The sequence below is a fragment of the Gymnoscopelus braueri genome (genome assembly GCF_963280865.1).
Source record: "Gymnoscopelus braueri genome assembly, chromosome: 7".
NCBI classification, from domain to species: domain Eukaryota; kingdom Metazoa; phylum Chordata; class Actinopteri; order Myctophiformes; family Myctophidae; genus Gymnoscopelus; species Gymnoscopelus braueri.
In genome coordinates this window covers 41,945,541-41,963,806 of record NC_137608.1, presented here as the reverse complement: position 1 = coordinate 41,963,806, position 18,266 = coordinate 41,945,541, and the positions used below count along the sequence as shown (strand labels likewise).

Sequence of the window (18,266 nt, the reverse complement as noted above, 5' to 3'; positions counted from 1 at the left end):
TTGTATAGGTACAATAAAGAATATACTGCATTTTGATGCATCCCACTTTGCAGTGTTTTCATCCTGCCACTGTTTTCTGTTCTAGAATCCTCCTTGACCCACAGCTCGGAGGTGGAGACGTTGGCCATTCAGCCCCACAAGTTGCTCATACTGGATGCCAGGTCGTATGCTGCGGCCGTGGCCAACAGGGCAAAGGGAGGAGGCTGCGAGTGCCCAGGTTGGTGCTTCTTAACTTGCGGGTTTGAACATGCACAGAATGATGTCAAATAGTGTTTTATTATTCTCCTGGAGAGGGAATGACAATTTATACTGTCTTACAACAGTGTCACTCACCAGAAATTATAACAATTTAATCCATTAAGACCGGCAAAGCATCTGTGTCATTTTAGATTTATTTGGCTATTCAAAAATAGCGGATATACAAGCTCATAGCGTGGCACCGAGTGCTGCGCTATGAGCTTGTAGATCTGCAATTTTTTGAAAAATCGTGAAAAGTTGTGCAAATCTTTGAATGTTTTTTATAGCGAACATTTTTAACTCCAATATTTGCTTCTGGAGATCCCTGGAACAAAATATTTTGAGATGGGGGTCCGCGGCCAAATACATATAATTTTGGGGGTCCTTGACATGAAAAAGATGGAGCACCACTGTTAGCAACATACTGTTAGCATTTAGAAAACATTTTTAGATATGTATTTAAAAGACCACAATGGAAACTCGCCGCTGGGCTTTATAGTGTTTTTATCCTTTTGTATTTGATGTGTGTAGTGTATATTTTTATGAATCGTACACTCATATTTCAAATAAATGTTTAAATCAATCAATCAAGCTAAGAGAGTAGCACGTCTTGCTCAATGCTTCTGAAAAGATGTGGGTGACTGAAACAACTACAGTACAAAGGTAGCGGTGCAGTGTTTCATTATGTTGATGTTTAAGCATAGTGAATCGCTTTCGTTTAAATCACCAGTGGAATGTCCTGTTGACCAGGACACTCGCATCCCTGATAAATACTAATGCATGCAAATTCCATTAGGATAACGGCTTCAACTAATGCTGTCTTCCTCCCTGGTCCAGAGTACTATCCTAACTGCGAGGTGGTGTTCATGGGCATGGCCAACATCCACTCCATCCGCAAGAGTTTCCAGTCCCTTCGTTTCCTCTGCACCCAGATGCCTGACCCAGCCAAGTGAGTGTCCTGCCCTCCAGCGGTGCCTCTTTTAGAGTTCTCAAATTCTGCCCGAACCCAACCCGACGTTTTCGGGCCGGGCCCGGTCCAAAATCTATGCCAATTAGTCGGGCCGGGCCGAGCCTCGGGTTCGGTGAAGAAAAGAAAAAAAATCTATTACCCCCAAAAAAGAAATTTCAACTGCCCCTAGTGGCCTAATGGGAAGGCCAACGGAAATGTTGGATGCAGCTCAAAATGAACTTTACACGGGTGTCTAGTTTGTCGCCGTCCGACCGTCCTAGCCTGTGTTATTAAAGGAAAACGGCGCTCGAAAATCGGTGAAAGTGGCCGTTTTAAAGATGTTTTGACCATTGTCTCTGGAACAGAAGTTCCAATCTGCTCAGTTCAAAGCTTGTTGGGTGCGTGACTTTGAGGACATTAAGCACATAATGACACCTTTTTCAGGTTTTTCTGGCCTAAAAGTATGGTAATTGTTAGGGCCGGGCCTTAATTTTAAGGCCTGTTCAGAACTCTAGCCTCTTCCAGCTAACTTATGACAGTGGTTCTCAAACGTTTTAATTTAAAGAGCCTCCAGCATTGGGCAACGGACCCCCATAACTCTGAGTGTGTACAAATGGTACCCAAAGTATCCATTTGGTTCCATTTGTACACTCTCAGAGTTGCATACCTCTTAGGGTCAATTTGGTTCCTAACTATCAATCATTTAGCTGGGGACCCCTTGGAACCACCTCAAGGACTCCTCGGGGTCCCCAGTCCCACTTTAAGAGCCACTGCCCTATGAGCCCAACTTTGAGTCATAACTGTACAACCTGGATGCATGATCCCAAACGCTCCAACCCATGGTTTTAGTAACTGTAACAATCACAATCAGCTGTGTTTTGGCCTCTGTTGTACATCTGTGCCCGATTTGGGAGGCTTGGCAAGGTCCCAGACTAAAAGGCATGTCTTTCCATTTGTACTGTACCAGATTCAATTGCACAATGATCTGTAATTGAATCTAAAAGCCCACCCTCAGATCAAAAGCTATTGAAAGCACTCTAAAATAATATAGACTGTAGCATCTCCAAGCAGTGGGTTAGCAGATAAAGTCAACGGGAGAATACTTGTGACTTGGAGCGTGCTCAAACATCCTGCTCCTTAATGCTTGATCTCATAATGAGATTGTGTCTTAGTGAAGAGACCGGGGCCTTTGTGAGTATGTGGTTGTGTGATCCAATAAATGTGTGTAAACTAGGATGTAGTGTACTATATGCACTGGCCTCATTTATAAACGGCCCTTACGCACACATTTTGTTCTTACAAACAAATCCGAGGGAAGTCAGGATTGATGAAAAGTTGATCTTTGTGGGGCGGCAGTGACAGTGGCTCAGGGGTAGAGTGGCCTGATGGGAACCATGAGGTTCCCAGTTCGATCCTGGGCTCCCCCAGAGTTTGTGTCGAAGTGTCCTTGAGCAAGATGCTGAACCCCTAATTGCTCCCGATGAACAGGTTGGTGCCTTGCATGGTTTCCTCCGCCATTGGTATATGAATGGGTGAATGTCACCCAATCTATGTAAAGCGCTTTGGATAAAAGAGCTATATAAATTCACCATTTACCATTTATTTTATTTACACAATGTCCTGTTATTGGTTAAGTTCATATGCATACACAGAAAACAATGTAAACCCTTCACCACGAGGTCATCTCCATTCCAGACACTCAAATATACACCGTACATATAAATAGATGCATTACACAATAGTGCTCTAGACCTAGATACATAAAATCAGTTAAACATTGACACGCAGTTCAAGAAGGACAAAGTACATAGGTGAACAAGGTCCCTTATGTTTTGGTCTGATTTAGTGCCTTCATTTTACAGCCTCATATTATGATGCCCAAAGAAGGTCTATGAACCAAAACCTTCCGTATAAAATAAAAAATCTGATTTTTGCACAGCTTTTATTGTTCATTTGACTGCCTCAAATTATAACATTTTATTTTCAGAAAGGGACATGCAACACACTTATGGTAGACAATACACAAACCATATAACCTGCACTAAGATTAACACATTTAAAAGGACACATGCGTAAGACACGTTAAAGAATGAGCACGTTAAAACACACACAGGTAAAGTGCAGAAAATGATCAAACACGTTTTGGATGGGTGTCTGTGCCCTACAGCTGGCTGTCTGCCCTGGAGAGCACCAAATGGTTGCAGCACATGTCCCTGCTGCTGAAGGCTGCTCTGCTGGTGGTCAACGCCGTGGACAGGGACCACAGACCTGTCCTGGTGCACTGCTCTGATGGATGGGACCGCACGCCTCAGATCGCTGCACTGTCCAAGCTCCTGCTGGACCCTTTCTACCGCACTATTGAGGTATTGACTGACTCATTCATTGTTTAGTGACAATGTTAGTTAGCTTTTTGATTACATTACATTTTTTTACTTTATTTTATGTTACACTTACTTAATTGTTTTATTGTCACATGTTTGCAATACAGCTGTTGCAATATTGCAGGCATTGGAATTCTTGTACTTCCTCAACATAGTGGATAAAATGATATAACAACAACAACAACATTGGTGTGTGATTTAGCATATAGCAATTCATACCAAGTGTAGCAGACCGAATGATTGGACGTATAACATACATATGCATATGTATGATACATAAATGCACAATAACAAAAATATTTCTGGACATATAACTACCACAACTAACCTGACATTTCTTTATATTTTGGTTTTGTAGATTATTCATTCACTGAGGCAGGTTCTGTCAAAGTAAAAAGTAATAATTTTCAGCAAATTAACCACTTTCAACCTGGCATCCCTATTTTGGGCATGTAATTACACAGTAGGTGAACATAAAACAAAATAGCCGATCTACGAGCTCACAACGCGTCGCATCGTCACACTTTGTGAGCTTGTAGATTGGATATTTTCACTATTCATCATATGATGATGTGTATATGTAGGCTATATAAGACTTAAGTGGTGAACTTGTGGTTCTGGCTGTGTCTGCAGGGTTTCCAGGTCTTGGTGGAGACTGAATGGCTAGACTTTGGCCATAAGTTTGCAGACCGCTGTGGCCATGGCGAGAACTCGGAGGACGTGAACGAGCGCTGCCCCGTCTTCCTACAGTGGTTGGACTCTGTTCACCAGCTGCAGAGACAGTTCCCTTGCTCCTTTGAGTTCAACGAGGCCTTCCTGGTGAGTGTTAACCCACTTTATCATATGAACACTGGAAAATGTCCTGGGAATCAGGTCGGGACATTGTCCAGTGTTGGCCGTTCACACATGTAGCATGCAACAGGAGAATGTACTCCGTTTGATAAGGTGAGGGGCGTTGTCTGGGTAGTAGACGCACATATTACTACTAGCTACTCCCACGTGAATATAACACAGGCACAGCCTGAGGGAGATGCGAGGATCAGAGGCAATATTTTTCAGAGAACGTTGGTCTCTAGCCTATATACAGCCAAGTGCGCACTGCAGAGGGAAGCGTGACAAGTGTCAGGTGTAGATCATTGTCTACAATTAGGCTACTGCAGTAGTAAAGAGACGTTTATGTTCGATCGGTGAATATTTCCAACTCGACCGCTAATTAAAAGTTTCACCCGTAGACAATAGAAGCGTCATCAACACGTCCACACGCTGAATATAAATTCACCGGACATTGGAGAATTACTGTGTGCGTCCATTCACACAGCGGTTTGAGCCAAAACGGACATTACCCGGACTTCTGTAACTAAAATCTGTTGCATGTCCGATCCTACTGAGCCGGAATGTTGCGGTCATACATACAGCCCCTCCGTTTGAATGGAAAAGTCCATAATACAGTGCATGACCCTCAGCAGTGAGAAATCAAACCGTTAGCCCACCCAGAAGTCTGTATCAGCTTAGAGGACCCAAAGTAGTGGAGTGTTTATTATGTTGGAGATTGGCACCAATGTTGGGCAACAATTCCATGTTTTGTGTTGATGTATTTGGCAAGGGAATGTTGCCTCTTTTCATTTTCATACCTGGGGTATCTTTCAAGCTCTTACATGTCTGTTTGTCTGTGTTTGTTTGTAGGTAAAACTGGTTCAGCACACCTACTCCTGTCTGTTTGGCACTTTCCTATGTAATGGTGGCAAGGAGAGGGAAGACCGCCATGTCCAAGAGAGGACGTGTTCTGTGTGGTCGCTGCTGCGACCAGCCAACCGCGCCTTGAAGAACATGCTTTACTCCACCCACTCCGAGACTGTACGTTCACACCATACATTCGAACAATGCTCGAATTCTCAGATACCACTGTTTCTATTACTAGTACTACCACCAGTACTGTGTTGATACCAAAACTAATACTTTGACTGCTGCAGCAATTACTAGGCTTCAATTGTATTGCACATTCTTAGACAAAGTCAAAAAGTGCTCTCTCAACAATGGTACAACAACAAATAAAAGTCAACAGGAAAAACAATAAAAATGTTAGACATTATCAGAATTAAAGGCAGAAGTGTAAACTAACAAAATGAGGCAAAGTAAAAGCAATGGGGATCATCTGTTAAAATGTTTTTCTTTTTAAAGAAGTAATTTTAAAGCTGACACTGATTTTGCCAGCTCCAGGCTTCAGGCATTTTTAGGGCGTTCCCAAAGCCTGAGGGCCCAGATGGTTTTAGACCCAATACTCAATGTGGGCAGGACCGTCACCTCTAGAGTGTTGTAATTCAAGTTTGTTTCGTTTTATGGTTGATTGTTATTGGAACTATACTCAAACTTGATTTATGACCCTTTTTGGTCACACATATTTGTGGCTGCTTAGTTTGTATTGTGCTACAGGCTAGTATTTCCTTCCTTTCACTTTCACATCCATTTATACTAGTATTCCAATAAATATATGATGTATGAAATATATTAATCTGAAAATCTATAATATTATAGTTTTTTTTATAATAGTTTTTTTAATTTAGCATTTCAGATCTAACCGACTGTACCAGTGTTGTTTTATTGCCCACCTGTAATTAAGCGCAGAATGTTATGGGCTTCTTCCTTTTTTATGAACTCTTTGTCCGTAAAAAGAACGAGGCTGATCACATCCCTGATAAAGCTCTTGGTTGTTGCAGGTGCTGCATCCGGTGTGCCACGTGCGTAACTTGATGCTGTGGACAGCCGTCTACCTGCCCAGCTCTTCCCCCACCACCCCCTCCGATGAATCGTGTGCACCCTACCCCGTGCCTGGTGCCAACCCCGAGGACGCACCCCTGGGCAGGTGAGCCTGGCACGCTGGCACCGAGCCCCCTCCTCCTCCTTCCTGATGTAAGATAAACCCAGATTGAGGGCCTCCTGACAGTCCAGAGGACCCTGGCATTGATCGTTTATATATTGTGCTTTGACTGAACCCACATCTTCCTCGCAGTCATGGATAATTTGAGACTGTTTTGTGTTCTGCTTATCTCATGATTCATGACCGTCATGGCATCATGAAAGAGGAACAGGGTGGCAATGGCAACTTGATGTTTTTTTGTCATGTCATGGTGACACTCTTTATGGTGATAGTTTGCTCTGTGTTTGCACAAACAGAGTTTCTGTATTATTTTGACCAGCATGTTAAGTGCTTCATTTATTTAAAAACGAGAGAAATAGATTTAAGGTCAGCCTTAAAGCGTGTTCTCGAGCAATTAAACGCCCCCGTCCCCATTCCCTGTGTCTCTTACTCCTGAGCACTCTGTAATGATTAACTGATTATGTGCATGGCTGCAGTTTGAATCAGGAGGCTTCACAGACACTGAACCATTGTATGATGATGAAAGCTCATTTCCATGTGCTAATCGACTCCATTCCTCTCCCCCCAACCCCCCCTTCCCCTCAAAGACGTCCGAAGACTCGGTCTTTCGACAACTTGCCCAGTGCATGTGAGCTGGGAAGCTCGCTGCCTCCCAACCGGCGCTCCAGTGACCCGAGCCTGAATGAAAAGTGGCAGGACCACCGCCGCTCCCTGGAGCTCAACATGGCCGTGGGGCCCGATGGAGGTGGGGACCTGGATGGGAGATCTAACGGTCAGCCGTGCCCGGAAACAGGCGACTCTGAGCTAGAGGACAGCCCTCAGCCCCGGGGCCAACAGGCTGGCCTCACGCAGGGAGCCTTCGTGGGCTCTCCCGGAGCAGGAGACGCAGCGGAGGAAGCTGAACTGTCCGTGGCGATGGGCGTGGCAGAAGGTCAGATGGAGAACATTCTTCAGGAAGCCACAAAGGAGGAGACCGGTCTAGATTCTCAGAAGGAGCCTGGTGCCACTGCTACTCAGAGTATAAGCAATGGAGAGACGGAACCACTGAACAAAGTTAATACTGAGGAGGCTGGTCAGTATGCTACGGTCAATGGGACTGAAACACAGGAAGCAGCCTTCTCCAATGGTCACCATCCAGAGAATGGTTTAAATGAGGAGGATAATGTCTCTTTAGCTAGTCCTCCCTTGTCCACTGCTCTGCCCACAATGGGGTCAGAGGGCCTGGAGGAACAGGATGTGGTACAGATCTCTGAGAAACTGGTGAAGCAGGTATTGGAGAACTGTGTTGCCCAGGTAGCACCAGATCAGTGCGCTGTCAAATTAGAGCAGTCTACAGCCCATAGAACTATGACTAATGGCTATGGGGACAGGACACCCGAGGAGGAGCCAGGGTCTGCAGTGAACCCCTGCCCTGACCCTACAGAGAACCCCTGCCCTGACCCTATAGAGAACCCCTGCCCTGACCCTACAGAGAATCCCTGCCCTGGCCCAAAGTCTGGCAGAGACATACCGGAGCCTGTGGAGCAGCTTGATAAGAGGCCCTCCCTCATGGAGAGTTCCACAGAGACTCTGACTGAAGAGGCCTGCAATAGGCTGGAGCTCTCATCACAACCGCTGCCTGTATGCCTGGGCCCTCAGCCTTGCAACGAGGGCGGCAGCCACCACACCTGCCCTGGGAAAGACAATAGCCTAGAGACCGAGGCAGAGTATGGGGTTGCTAGGACTTTAAATAGGGGCAGCAGCAACAAGCACCCCCCTGTCAGTGCCTTTCATCCTGCAAGCATGGAGCCTAGCAGGGAGGGGCTGTACAACGGTGAGAGCTCAGACGTGGAGACCTGCGGTGGGGGCCATCACTGGCTGAAGGCAAATGGGGAGCGAACCCAGCTTAGCAGGCAGGTGTCCATGGCCAGCTGCAACTCCCTAAGCCTCCATCCGCGGGGCACCTGCTCCCAGCACTACCGCTGTCTCCACGCCCCGCCGGGCCGGACTGCCACCAGCCCCGAGCAGCCGTCCCGCAGCCACCTGGACGACGACGGGCTGACGCTGCACACAGACGCCATCCAGCAGAGGCTGAGGCAGATCGAGGCCGGCCACCAGATGGAGGTGGAGACGCTGAAGAAACAGGTGCAGGAGCTGTGGAGCCGTCTGGAGAACCAGCAGCATGGCGGCTCAATGAGGATCAATGGAGACATGGGAGATGAAATGGTAAGAAACCCTAATAGAATGATATTGAGAAGAAATCTAATTTCTAGTGGCAACATTGACCAGTTATCAGAACAAGGGCAACAGCATGATTATGGCTAAAACATCATCCTTGATTTGGCTTGATTATTAATAACTTTTGAATTTAACACATTTGAATTACATGGTGTTTCAACATTCCTGACATGCTAACATTCTACTATTATTCATTACAGAAAGTGTAGAGATTGGTACTTGGTACTTAGACCAGACCTATCTCTGTATTTAAATTGTTACAAAAACCTCATGATGGTCAATGGTAATTGTAAGACGTCAAATTGCTTGACAAGCATGCCTGTCAGCGCAGTATTAACTGTTAACACTGTTAGCACTTTATAATCCTCCATCTGATTGAGGAATCGCAGAGGATAATCTTGCTTAAGCTATTCCTAGTTTGCTGTCCTAGTAAGTAAACAAATCAAAGCAGTACAGCTGAATTTTGGCAGGCTTAGTGAATGGTTTGGCATGATGGAAATAACCTCCTGTTGTGGTCAACGTGTACGCCTGTCCTACGCTTAAGGATTTGGGCTTAGTGAGGTAACTTCAGGGTTAATCCTGGAGTTTAATCCTACATTTTCAGGGTTATGACTGTGTTTCACTAATTACTGGGGTACATTGCCATCATAACTTATGCACCACGCCTATTGTTTTCAGGTTATGTTTGACTTAACGATATAAAAGCACCATCTACTGACCAAGCAGTTCTCTTGGAAAATGGCATCACCATTCGTAGAACAACACCATAACACAACATAAAACGTGAAATATAGTATAAAGTGTACAATCCGCAACAGTGTTGCAGTTACAGACATGACATAGGGTGTTCATTGATTATATTCGTAGGAATACAGTAATTCACAGGAATGGTCTATGCTTAGTTCTCATTACAGCATTTAGGGGCCAAAGTGTCCAGTGTATGTATCTAGAAGAGCTCACATTTTAGGAGCATAGTGTTTATGTCTCTCGCCCTCTGTGTGGAAGTTTAATTACATAAATTCCTGAATCCCACCCACATATCTGAGAACGGAGGTGTTGTTTTTCACCTCAGCAAAGTGTTAAGCCACAGGACTAGATATTACATTATTTCTGATAGTGCTGCGCTGTTCAGTGATTTTGTATTTTTAAAGGTCTTGTGGTCTTACCAATGCTATGGCTGTCAGCATGGTCATCTAAGCATGTATATGACTGTAGCAGTAGAACATGGAATGACACTTTGGTGTTGTATTTTCTTCTCATGTGGGGTTGGTTGAATGACTTAGTCTTGTGTGTGAAATGATATTGTTGACAATGATCACAAGAGGGGGCAGAGAAAAACGTACTGGATGATCTGTATAAACAATATTGCCAATGTTCTTTGGGTTAGGGTTAGTTCATTTTATATCAGATGACAGTGAACTGAAGGTGTTTATTATTTAGAGTTTATGAAGTTGTGGAATTCTTGCAACAGTCTCTGGTCCTGACCATATAAAGAAAACATTATCTACCTCTTCCAGTTGGACATGTGCTGAATAAATGCATTGAAGATCAGTTCTTGTTTGAAAAGGAGGCAACGCATGGAGACATTTTTTATTTATTTTTTGATCCCATGGCCACTCCTGAGACCTGAAGCAAAAAAGTCAACTTTGTCCACATTTTGTTCACACTTTGTTCATCTCGTTCTCTTCAGATTATTATTGGCAAATTGTCATCAGTCTACATTTGACCCATGCAACTGTGTTCCTTTTTGCAACATTATAGTTTGCTATTATAGTTCCATTTTCTAAACTCTGCTACCAGTAGAATTGTCCATGTTTGCAAACATGTTATATAGGTTATAAAATCCTCAAAAAAGGTTTCGGAAACGTAACTTTGGTTGATTATTTCTCCCCTTCAATAATACCAATTGGTATTGTATTTTGTATCATTATCGTTGATTAGTAACATTTACAACAAGGTATAACTTGTAAGGATTGTGCAATCGTGGAATGAGCAACACAGCTAAACGTGTGGGTTGAGTTGACTTACCGGCTTGATAACCACCTTTTGTGTAATCTCTCACAACAGAACAGATTCTGCTCTGCGTTTGAATCTGTCGGTAGCCGTGTTCTGTTGACAACCCGTGCACATTGGCTACAAGTGGGCGTGCCATCAGATCAGGAAGCAGGCCGCGCTTTATCCAATCAAATGTAGTGGGCGGGATTTACGTGTGTGCCGTTCGTTCCCCACTGGAAACAAACCGAAACTCATTTAACAATAGCGTCCTCGAAGCCGACAAAACCACGGAAAGTTAGTAACATTTTAAATTGCTCTTTCATCATAGAAACAAGTGGGCTTATAACCAAAACGATCCATGTTCTTTGGGAGAAATGGTGTTAGTGTTCCGTGGAGAAATATTGTTAGTGGGAATGAAAACATAGTCGCACCACCGGAAGTGAAAGGCTGAAGGCAGACCAAAACCCCGGTTTCCCTGAGCACGGGTCGTCCGTTCAGCTCCGCCCAGAGCCAAATGAATAAGTAAAAAACAGAAGAGGGTGCTGTTTTTCCTTTTTATTTGGCGATGGGTTCCCAGATTGCCTTTTGTGTGACCAGTGCTTGGTGTGATTGCGATTGTAAGGGTTGGTGAAGCCAGATAAAGAAAAGATATCCTGGGTATGTTGAGCTAATTATTACAATTAAATGTATGCCTTTAGTCAGGCATTACAATGCCTGACTAAAGAAGGCCCTCGTCCACAACATCCAGTTATTTTGCACATTCTTTTAAAACGAACTTGGCATTAGTTTATACCTGTGTTGTACTAGCCATCTATTTGATTCATGTTTTGAATGCAACTGCTGTTCATCCTTGCAGACCTCAATGACAGACTCTGAGTACCACATGGACCACAACTGTCTGTCTCGCTGCAGCACTGAGCTCTTCTCTGAGGCCAGCTGGGAGCAGGTGGACAAGCAGGACACTGAGGTAAACACACCAGCCTAGAATGGGGCTCTTTTATTGGGGATGGGCAGAGTGAACATTATCAAAGCAATGGGGGTGTTTGTTTTGAGACAAGCCACCTGGCTCAAAGTCTTTTTTTTTTATCTCTAAATGTTTGGGATCTGGGTGGGTGGTGCAGTTGGTAAAGCATGGCACTTAATGTAGAGAGAATATGAGGTTGCTTCCCACAGGAGCTACTGTACACACGCTAAGCATGTATGCAGTTGTAGAGACTACGAGTTGCTTTGGATGAAAGGTCACTTGATGCCATGCTTCACACTAGAATACTTTTGTGATTATGTAACAGGCCATTGCCTAACTCAAATTAAAGGAAGTATTCTTTACTGCAAAAGCCTTGTCGCTTTGCCTATCCCTATAGTATCAGTCTATCCGAGGCCCCCTTTAGACGACAACACTCTCTAGAGAAAATGGCAAAATAAAATATCAGATGTGCCGTTTTGACGGGAACGGCGTTTTCGGGGGTTGAATCCGCAACAAAATGAAACCACCTTCCAGAGTGGAAATCTTTGAAAACGCTCCACGTCCCGTCTCTGTGTAAATATGCAATTGAGGAATCCGCAAAAGGTGTGATGTCATGGCTCACAATAGCGAGCAGCAGAACCAGTGTTTCCAGCTTTTTGGGGAAATAAGCAACCAGGTCTATGACAAAAAGCCCAAAAGAAGCGACTAGGCCAGGGGCTAGGCTACATGAGCACTTTAGTTTAAACCGATTAAAAAAATGTGGAATATTGTTTGAAACATTTTAACAACACAAATGTTGTCTGGGTCCCTGGCATAAAATATTTTCAGATGGGGATCTACTCTGCAGACAAATAGGCCTACATATTAATCTTGTGAGAAAATGGTTGAGAACCACCGGTTTAAACAACATTAGGAAACGAGCCCAAATAAGAAACTTTAGAAACGAGGCCAAAAGACAGCAACCACCAATATTTGCAAGCAATTTTACAGAAAAACAAGCCCAAACTCGCTTATAATAAGAGAACCTGGCAACCCTGCGCAGAACCACGCGGCATTGGTGAACGTAAACAAACAGCTTTGACAGGAAGTAGAACGGAGGTGGTTAATATGTATGCGTGACTGGTCTATCTGGCAGTGCATCACCGCCACCTAGCCACCTGGCATGCACACTACAGCGTTTTCAATCAGTGTTGCGCCTCCCGTCTAAACGCAGAATAAAAAGTGAGAACGCAACGGCACTTTGTCGTTTTCTCTAGAGACCGTTGTCGTCTAAACGTGGCCCAAGAATGTCAGCTGATGGTTGTATAGCCTGGTGACCCACACAGTAGATCAGCAGGTGTAAACTGAGATTTGGCTGCATGTTGCAGGTCACCCGCTGGTACCCGGACCATTTGGCAGCCCACTGCTATGGCTGTGAGAGTAGATTCTGGCTCGCTACCAGGAAGCATCACTGCAGGTAACAGCAGGGCTCTTATCAGCCTGCTGCCAGCTCAGAGCATCCTTATCACTATATCAATGGCTTTTCTTTTATGGTTTAAGAATATTTCAAGTTTGTTGTTTTGTCCTTGTTTTCCTGGATTTCCATGAGTGTCTTTTTGTTTTTGTTATTGTTTTGTTTATATTTTGTCCTCAAATTTTTAAGACTTGACTTGCCTAGTTGCTGGATAAATGGCAATGGATTTTGTCATTATATCACATCAGGCCACTTCTGTCAATGAAAGTACATTATCATTGCATTTAATTTGGGTGCACGATTAAGACATGAATATAGTGCTATTTACTTTCAGTCAGGTGACATTTGCATTCCCTTATTGCTACTGTTTATTTAGTCTTCTTTGAGGTGAGGCGTGTCAGGTTAATCATTGACTGATAGAAGTAGTACTGTAGTAACCTTCATTGAGGGTGTTCACTTACTTGTATAAACTTTTGGCCCTATCTGCACTTTAGACTCGCTTGTTTACAATCATGTGTGTGACTTGGTTGACACAGTTTCATACAGCCTTCATAATATTTTTAATGACAATAATATATTACTGCAGACAGGAAGCCTTGCTGGATTTTGTCTTGCTAGCTTTGAGATATCAACTAACTAAGCATTTCATAATTGGAATTGTTGAATTCCAATTATTTCCTCAATTCCTAAAGTTTTTTTTAGAAAGCAGACTGTTTACGTGTGCAGTATGAATCTCTACTGTTAGTACTCATTAAAACCCCAAAGGCCAAAATGACAACAATTTAACAGTCCAGCATTGTCCCTACTATATTTTGATGATCCTATGTGTGAAACTTCAGCTCAGCAGAAAGTATTTGGTGCTTAACAAAACCTGGCATTGCTAAATGGGTGATAGCAGAGTAAGGGATGAGGCATGAGGATGAGTGTTTTAGTGTGTGGTGTGGGCCACTCTGATGGCTGCTCTTATCCATTCTCTACCCCTCTCCTCTACAGTGGCAGGGAGCCTGTCCAGGAGGTCTGGTGAGATCCGGCTCCCCTGTCCCTCCCTTCCCTTGTCATTCCCCTCCTCCCCTCCCTGCATCACTACACATGTTTGTTTGACACACCCTCCCACCGGTCATAACCCTCCCTGTCCCCAGTCCACCCCTTCAACTGCTCCCCACGCTGCAGCTGGTTGCCCTCCACTCTGCTTTAGTTGGCAGCTCTGTGCATTTGACGAGATGCATGTGTGTGTAATTGGAGTGTGATAAGTTCAGGGCCAGAATATTGTCGTTTCAGCAGTGTATAAATGGTCCTGAACCTGACAGCAGTGGTGTTGCTGTCATTGGGTTTTGCTAGGCTGGTTGAGGCCTTTTCCTGTTACCTCATTTAATTTATTTTTTTGCATTTGTTTGTTTGTCTTTTGTTTTCATGTCAATGACATAAGTGTTAGGCCATATTGTAAATTCAGGGCTAATGGGTCCAACTCGCCAAAATACAAATTTAACCATTGACTGTCGCAATTTCCAAATCACAAGAGGGCACGCCATAATTCCCAAATGACTTACTGTAGATGCACCACACCCAAACATTTAGTATGTGTATGGATAAATACATTTTTCAGTAAACATCATATAGGCTTATCCCTCACCCACAACTCTACCGGTATATAGCAATAGCACCTGACCAGCAGCACCCCACCTTCCCATAGACACTAGGCAGCATGCTGCCCTAGACATAGTCCTTACTGCATCTCATCTCACACCAGCACTGCATGTTGCTACTGTAGGCCACTCAGTCAGCTTGTTACTGTACACAGGAAGAAACATGAATTGCAGGGTGAATTATATATATTTATATAGAGATATTTATTCATTTATTTTTCATTATATATTCATACTGAGGGGACAGATTTGTAATGAGCAATTTCCTCAGGAAAGTACAGGCAAGTGAATGGGCCACTGTGTGTATGTTTAAATGTATGTGCGTGTAGCATGGCCTTATTTTCTTAAGCTGAGCATGGTTGTTAGAAATTCAACAATGCCTCCAGTGCAATTTGCCTTCCTGTCCACTGTCCAGTGATGATGTCTGTTGTTCTTAGACTGAACATTAAATTTATTGCACAGCTAAGACCACTGATGATAATCTGGCACATAGCGGAAGTGAAAATCACACAGTCAACTTGGAACAGTGAACACAACTCTGTGCAACATCAAAATGATGGACAAACCAAACCACAATGTTTATCACCTAGCCACTCAGTGGTTTCATTACCATCTTGAAACCAACTGCAGTTGACCTATCTTGTCTCCCCCCTCCCATGCAGGAACTGCGGTAACGTGTTCTGTGCCAGCTGTTGTGACCAGAAAATGCCCGTGCCAAGCCAGCAGCTGTTTGAGCCCAGCCGTGTGTGTAAGACCTGCTACGGCGGCCTACAGCTAAAGCCAGCTCACATGGACCTGGAGCTGGAGAAGCCCATCACAGCCAGCTCCAACTAGGGGGCTAGAGACTGGGGGTGCTGGGGGCACAGGGCTTGCCCTCCAGCCTCCAACACAGGCACACTGCTGGAGAGCACTGGACTCCAGACTAGAATGTCCTATGTACTTTTGTGTGCGTGTGTGCTGCAGAATAATGGATTTTCATGTAAATATACCACGGCTGGAGGAGCTGAATTGACGTGTTGGCCAGACGCTGAGCACTTTTGAATGGTGGGTATGCACCGGAATGGACTGGGCAAATGGGTGTGGTGTGAGACAACGCACGCACAAAGCCGCACACGTGGAGGATAGCTGGCAGTGTTGGACCGCACTGTAACACCGGGGATGATGGGAGTGAGAATGGGACTTCCTGGTTTTCTTTTTTTGCCAGGGAGGCATGAGAGGGGGGTCCCACTGTGTTGATGGGGAGTCTCATGGAGGGTTTTTGTTCATCTGAAACACCACACACACACACACACACACACACACACACACACACACACACACACACACACACACACACACACACACACACACACAATGCTCAACAAAATTGTCAGAATTTCCCAATGTCAACTTTTGGACAGTGAGATGAAGAGAATGTGAAAACTAGGGCTGGGCAATATACGAGTATACTCTAGATATTATACCTATATTGTGATATGAGACTAAATATCATCTAGGATATTGGATATCATAATATTGTGATATGAAAGTGTTGTCCTGCTTTTAATAATTTAAGCTCTATTTTATACAAAAATAGCTAAAATAGCCGATCTACAAGCTCACAACACATAGCGGTGTGTGTGTATGTATGTATGTATATGTGTATATATATATATATATATATATATATATATATATATATATATATATATATATATATATATATATATATATATATATATATATACGGTATTTATGTCACCTGTGCATGCGTTGTGAGCACAAACTGTATTTGTATTACAATTTAACAAATAAATTGATATCACCATAACATGATATTATAGTCACAATATCGATTTTGAGGTATTTTGTAAAAAATATTGTTATATTTGATTCTGTCCATATCGCCCAGCCCTAGTTAAAACGCAATTGTGTCCTGGCACCAAAAAGACAACCCCTCAGCATTTCAACTGTGTAGTTTTTCAGGACATTTTTGACAGGGCTGCTTACTTATAATTATGTTGGAGAAAACCTAAATGTTTCAGAGCAAGGCACCATGGACTAAATCCCAACTTGAAGATGTGCACTTAATGTTTTGACACAGTTTGCGTATTTTCTGTAAATTTGAGTTGTATTTACTGCCTATTGGGATTCAGCCCACCGTGTCATATTTGGATAGTTGTGGATAGTTTTTTGATCATTGTAGTGCTGTTTCTTTTCTCCCTTTCACTTAATTGTTTTACCCCTCCCTTGGATTGGGTCGCTGTTAAGGTTCTGTATTTTTTTGAAACCTGCTGATTTGTAATGATCACTAACCAAATGAATTTATCAGTTGACAAGGGCCTCGTTAGGATATAATGGTAATAATATAATAATCTTCATTTATAGAGCACTTATCGAAACTTCTTATGTAAAGTGCTTTACATAAGAAGGTTCAGCCCGATCCCAGCCCCATTGACTTTCAGTACCAAAATTAAAGTAGAATATTTCAAAAACTATAAAACATGTGGAACATGTTTGAGGGCACTAAGTTGGCCTACGTTTGCCTCCTATCAATCAACAAATACAAAGTGCAGTGTGAAATAAAAACATTGGGAGAATCAACATTTTATGTACTGAATTAGTCAGTTTGCAATCAAACCACTTCACCCACAATTTCACTCAAGTCTTAAAAGCAGTTTTGCTAATATTCTTGTGTTACCACCCTAAGGTAAACAAGCTAGCATGGGCTTTTGAGAGAAGTTGGTCTCCACTGATGCATACCAGCATTGCTAACAAAAAAGAAAACCGTTAAACTTAAAAAAAAATAGATTAAAAAAAGGTAAGTGTAAAACAAATCCCAGCCTGAACATGTCTTTAATGTGAAGGGCCTGGTTAGTGATCCGTACTAATAAAGGTTTCTATAAAATCGTGCACCTTTCCCACTCCTTACAGTCGATCAGTTCATCCATGCTGATAGACTGTTATTAGTAGAAGCAGCTACTCAGAGACAGTGAATTAATAATCCATGGGTTCCATTCTGTCCGACACTCTTGACGAGGTGGTTTCTGCTGCCAGACAGGCTGTGTAATCTCTCCCGTTTACCCTGCCTTCATGCCCTTCAATCACTTCTTTTTTTATTACTACAGTACCTTACCCAGCAGGCACTGGGTGCAGGTGAACAGCTCACATTGGTCAAATTGTCTTCATCAAAGTTGAAATCAGAGGTGAAGTGATGGTTGAAATGTGATCATACGAGCACCCTTTTTTGTTTCTACTAATAATGTAAAGGACATTGAATTCTGTAGGGGACCTTTAACCTCCATGTTTTCATCATGCTGATTAGAAAGGCAAGATGTACATTGTGATGATAATGGCAGCAACTCATCTTTAGAACCGTAACCACTTAAACCCTCTATACTACGTTAACTAATACTTAGTTGACTGGGGTCGGCTCTGTACTTGGTCCACATTTTCCCCCCCCTCTACACCAAATCTCTTCGCTGAAAATGGCCGATCTACAAGCTCGCCGCGTTGTGAGCTTGTAGATTGGCCATTTTCTGCGAATGTTCCCCCCCAGAATAGTGATTCAAG

The 18,266-nt window shown here is 43.4% G+C and overlaps 1 protein-coding gene across 5 annotated transcripts in view; it reads left to right on the top strand.

The window, feature by feature from the left end:
• Window positions 1-17,502, top strand: part of mtmr3 (myotubularin related protein 3) — a 37,301-nt gene extending 19,799 nt beyond the window's left edge. For 2 of the 5 annotated variants that reach the window (XM_080433844.1, XM_080433845.1), the window contains exons 11-21: window positions 86-217; window positions 1,075-1,186; window positions 3,354-3,549; window positions 4,201-4,386; window positions 5,251-5,421; window positions 6,282-6,427; window positions 7,030-8,647; window positions 11,511-11,621; window positions 12,986-13,074; window positions 14,065-14,091; window positions 15,377-17,502. In XM_080433844.1, the coding sequence (XP_080289970.1) occupies window positions 86-217; window positions 1,075-1,186; window positions 3,354-3,549; window positions 4,201-4,386; window positions 5,251-5,421; window positions 6,282-6,427; window positions 7,030-8,647; window positions 11,511-11,621; window positions 12,986-13,074; window positions 14,065-14,091; window positions 15,377-15,548 (2,960 nt within the window). In that variant the 3' untranslated portion in view covers window positions 15,549-17,502. The remainder of the gene's footprint in view (window positions 1-85; window positions 218-1,074; window positions 1,187-3,353; window positions 3,550-4,200; window positions 4,387-5,250; window positions 5,422-6,281; window positions 6,428-7,029; window positions 8,648-11,510; window positions 11,622-12,985; window positions 13,075-14,064; window positions 14,092-15,376) is intronic. The other 3 variants (XM_080433847.1, XM_080433846.1, XM_080433848.1) reach the window with 3 other exon arrangements.
• The last annotated feature ends 764 nt before the right edge of the window (window positions 17,503-18,266 follow it).